We start from the raw sequence: 4368 nt of genomic DNA, 5'->3' as shown, positions 1-4368 counted from the left end.
GCCATAAGCAGAAGAATCGTAGCTGAAAGCTAAACATACCATAAGAACATTAAAATACAGCAAGCCCAAAAACATTAAAAAACAATGTTTTAGAAGGAACTGAAAAAACTTAATGCACTATTTTTATGGGAATTTTATTATAAATAAATTTATATAAAAATACAATTTACAGAAAAAGTCACAGGACACTATTCTTGATTGAGCTTTGTATTTTCTATACAGAATGAGTTAGGTTTAAGGTTAGGGTTAGAAAAAAGAAAGTAAGGATAGTGGTACTTTGCAAAAAATAAATAATAATATATAACTAGGGAAAAACTATGTGGACTGAACATTAGTAAAATGAAGTACAGATGTAAAAGGTTTATTTATGTTCACTTTTCTCTGCAGGCCTTTGACAGCAATGTGCACCGACAGGCTGGACCTCCAGGACTGTTTGGAACATGGCAGAACCGCTAAGGTACATTTGTAAAAGTCAAGATGAAAACAAAAAGGCAAATCTGATTTAATCAGAGGCATAAACTATTACAAGTTTTACATCTAATATATTTATTTTAAGTAAAGCATCTCAAACAGAATCAGGAAAGCGCAGCTTGGCACACTTCATGAAACAATGTTTCAGCAAGAGGCAACAATTATCACATCAGTTTAGAAAAACAGTGATTTACTATATTTATAAAGTTCTTTTTAACAAATCCTGTCTCTAAAACATTAAATTAAAGGCACAGCATTCCTTAAAGAAATGCAAATTGACATTTGTCTTTCATGACAGTTTTAAAGTTTGTCATATGCTGTGAAATGATGGAGTTTTAGCCATTTTGGTCAAAGATGGTGCCTCTGTGCTTGGCTCTCCATCTGTCTCTGCTGTCTGTGATCATGCACTTTTTTGTCCTTTGTGCTTGTTTCTCCATTGCTGAAATATGACTGCCAACCCTTTTGAACATTTGGGTGATTAGTTACCCACATCCACTCTAGGTTAGAGTGAACCTCTAGAACCTGCAGCCGCTTCGTCAGGCTACCCCCCGTGAAGCTAACCTGTTGACTCCTGCAAAGTTTAGCTTGGTAAAAGCTAGATTGTTAGCAAATAGTCCTCATGTTTTGAGAAATGACGTTGGGGCCCGGTAGCTTCATCAGAACTTTTGAAATTAGCCTGATTGGGTCTGTGCCATCCTCAACTCTTTCAACCATGATCAAAATGCAGAGGTTGTTTCTTCTTGAGCAGTGCTTAAGGTTGTCAAGTTGGTCCAGTTGAAACATGTTTTAAGCTTTCAGCTTTTTACTGGTGGATTCAACCAGAGTCTAACGTAGTGTTTCCCAAAGTTGGGGTCGGGACCCAAAGTGGGGTCCCGAAACATCAAGGTGGGGTCCTGAAAAGATTTTCTGAATTAATTACATTTTTGCCTTAGTTGTTACAAAGCAGTGAGGTTAGTGTATTTAAAATGGATAAATGTAGTATAAAAAATTGTTTCTATGCCCATGTTTTGTTGACCTGATACAAATGTTTATCATCCAAAAATAGTTGGTGGCACAGGTCTCTGCTACTGYTATTTTGTGGGTCAAAAGCTGAAAAGTTTGGGAACCACTGCACTTTGGTTCCCAAAGTTGGGCTTGGGACCCAATTATGGGTCATGAAGCACCTTGGATAATCTCCAGAAATCAATTTAAAGGGTAATAAAATAATTGCTGATGTAATATTTTCCCTATAACTATTATAAAATCACAAAATAAGTATAAATAAGTATTTATATTTGTGTATAAGCTGTTTAGATTGTCAAAAAGCCTGTGTTTTTAGGGTTATTAACAACATTTGTGTAATCAGACCAGTAATATTTGGGGTCACAAGTTTTTGCCATGGATATTTTGTGGGTCAGAAGATAAAAAGTTTGGGAACCACTGCTCTAACGGACAAAATTGTCACCAGCCACAGACTCTTCAGAGGTGAGGCGTTTTTGGAAGGAGTTCACGAATTGTTTGCAACAAATTCAGTGAGGCTTGGGGAGGTTTCATGGAGTCTTGAATCAATGAGGAAACATCTTCAATGAGTGATGGCCTCTGTTATTTTCAATTCAGTAACAAGCTAAGCCATGGAAATAAGTGGGATTGCTGCCTGGGGAGCCAGGGAGAAGGAGAAATCACACACATCACAGGCTATAGAGCAATGTGGTTATCCCAACTGGGCTTTCTTGAAATCAAACAAAAACTTAAACGAGATTCCAGGTAGCCACTGGTTGAAAAGGAAAACGCCAAACCCAGACCAGTGGTCATTTCGTATGTTGTGGGAGTTTCAGAGGAACTGAGATGTTCATTTCCTAAACACACTGTCTCGCTTTGACAAAGACTGGCTCACCTCAAAGATCTAGTACCCCAGCACAAACATAGTAATGTTGCGTATGCTGTATATACATAGTTATACATCGGGGAAACAAACCAGCCACTGTTCAAAATAATGGGTCAGCACAGAAGAGYTACATCATCAGGCCAGGACTTGGCAGTTTACACTCACCTACAGGCTGAGCTTACCTGTAACTTCTCAGACTGAAGAAGTCTGTTGGCAGAAAAACAAAACATCTTTTCAACAAAGAACATTTCCAGAAGACCTACTTCACTTTCTTTTTTATTTATTTCACCTAGAGTTTTGAGATGCATCAGTTGCAGTTTCTTAGGGTGGGTTTGCTGGTGGAGATGAGTTAGCCACGAATGAGGCTAGCTTTCCTGCTGCACTTAATGTTAATTGCTTAATGTTGTAATTGCTTGTCAATCTTAAAGTTGCTCATTTTGCACAAAAATCCCCTAAATCAGCTTGGAGGGTAACCCAGCACGCCATTTGTGTTTTTGATATATTTGCCATCTTGAATTAGGGCGACCCTAAAAGATATTGAATTCTAGATGTAAATTCAGTAATTATTTTGTGAAAGTTTCATTAAGATTTGTGAAGTATTTCATGACATATTCTGCTAACAGACAAACAGTGTTTACCCCAGCAGTTAATGCCAAAGTTTTAAACAGTGGTTTTCATGCAGTGTGTAGCAATAGGAGTTTGTATTAGTAATGATGCTCAGCTACTACCACACCAAATCTTAGCTCGAAATTTTTAAAGTTTCTGAGTTGAAGACGTTTTTGTTTCCAGTGGTCAGTTGGCTGTGGTGGTCATCTTAATTTTGAGTGACTCCAAAAAAAAATCAAAGTTGTAGATTTACACACAGTGATTACTTTCTGAGAGTTTCATTAAGCTTTGTCCAGTGGTTCATGAGACATTTTGTTAACAGATAACTAAACACACAGGTAAAACAAAACAAATCTATTTACCTTTGGCAGTGGGATATAAAATAGAATTTGCTGTATCTCAGACTTGTTTCTTTTTATGTATTTAAGGTAAAAAAAAAAAAATTTGTATTCATGCTCGGATGTTTTTTATTTTTATTCTTTTGAAAGTTTGGTAAAGTAAGGACCATCACCACAAGATCTAACTCCATCAAGCAGGGCAAGGACCAGCACTTCCCTGTCTACATGAATGAGAAAGAAGATATACTCTGGTGCACTGAAATGGAGAGGTATGTAAAACATAGAATAACTATGATGACACCGCATTTTCAGAACTGAATGTCAAAATAACTTTTTTTTGTCTTGTGATGCTTCCTGTCAATTTGGTTGTGTTTGTCTGGTCTTGTGGTTGCTCTCAGGGTTTTTGGCTTCCCCGTCCACTACACGGATGTGTCCAACATGAGCCGACTGGCAAGGCAGAGACTCCTGGGCAGATCTTGGAGTGTCCCTGTTATCCGCCATCTGTTTGCACCACTTAAAGATTACTTCGCCTGCAATTGAGATGCCGAAGGAATTGCTCAGAAGCAGTTTGGTGCTACAACTGTATGTTGTGACTAGAAATAAGAGCCTTGATCCTCAGATTATGCTCTGGTATGAGGCGCAAAGTGTAAAAGAAATGTTATGAAATGTCACCGACACATTTTCTTTATTCAGCTCACTTTCTGGGTGTAAAATCCTAGTTCAAATTTTCAATAACGTTTTATTGTTATTTAGCTCACTGCTTTTACATTTAGTTATTTTTTACTAAATTGTAGATTAAAATGTTAAATGTTATGTCTAAATATTAAATCTTTAATTCAAATGTAAAAATTACGTCTTAAACGTTGCAGTTAAAAGATAAAGTTTACAGTGAGGAATTTTGGAATGGAACACAGCCTTTGCTGTTGGTGCGCAACTTTTGTTGTGATGTCATCATCCTGCGACAAAAGCACCTGCTGCTGAAGATGGTATTTAAAATTTATATTCAAAAGGTGTTCATCAAAAACATTATGGATGGTACCTGTGGTCCGGCAGTTTGAAGTGCAGCTGAGACACAGGCAGCAACTGCAA

At 37.3% G+C, this 4368-nt stretch overlaps 1 protein-coding gene across 1 annotated transcript; it reads left to right on the top strand.

Moving 5' to 3' along the window:
• Positions 1-387: 387 nt before the first annotated feature.
• LOC106533256 (DNA (cytosine-5)-methyltransferase 3A) lies at positions 388-4028 on the top strand (the record flags this gene model as incomplete). The annotated part of the gene is given in 3 exon segments (XM_014029494.1): positions 388-457; positions 3430-3548; positions 3678-4028. Coding segments are annotated over 3 exon segments (331 nt in total), but the record flags the coding sequence as incomplete, so codon positions are not given.
• Between the last annotated feature and the right edge of the window lie 340 nt (positions 4029-4368).

This window comes from Austrofundulus limnaeus, unplaced genomic scaffold (genome assembly GCF_001266775.1).
Source record: "Austrofundulus limnaeus strain Quisiro unplaced genomic scaffold, Austrofundulus_limnaeus-1.0 Scaffold915, whole genome shotgun sequence".
NCBI lineage: Eukaryota > Metazoa > Chordata > Actinopteri > Cyprinodontiformes > Rivulidae > Austrofundulus > Austrofundulus limnaeus.
Note: the sequence above shows the minus strand (reverse complement) of the source record. Positions and strands in the feature narration are given on the sequence as shown.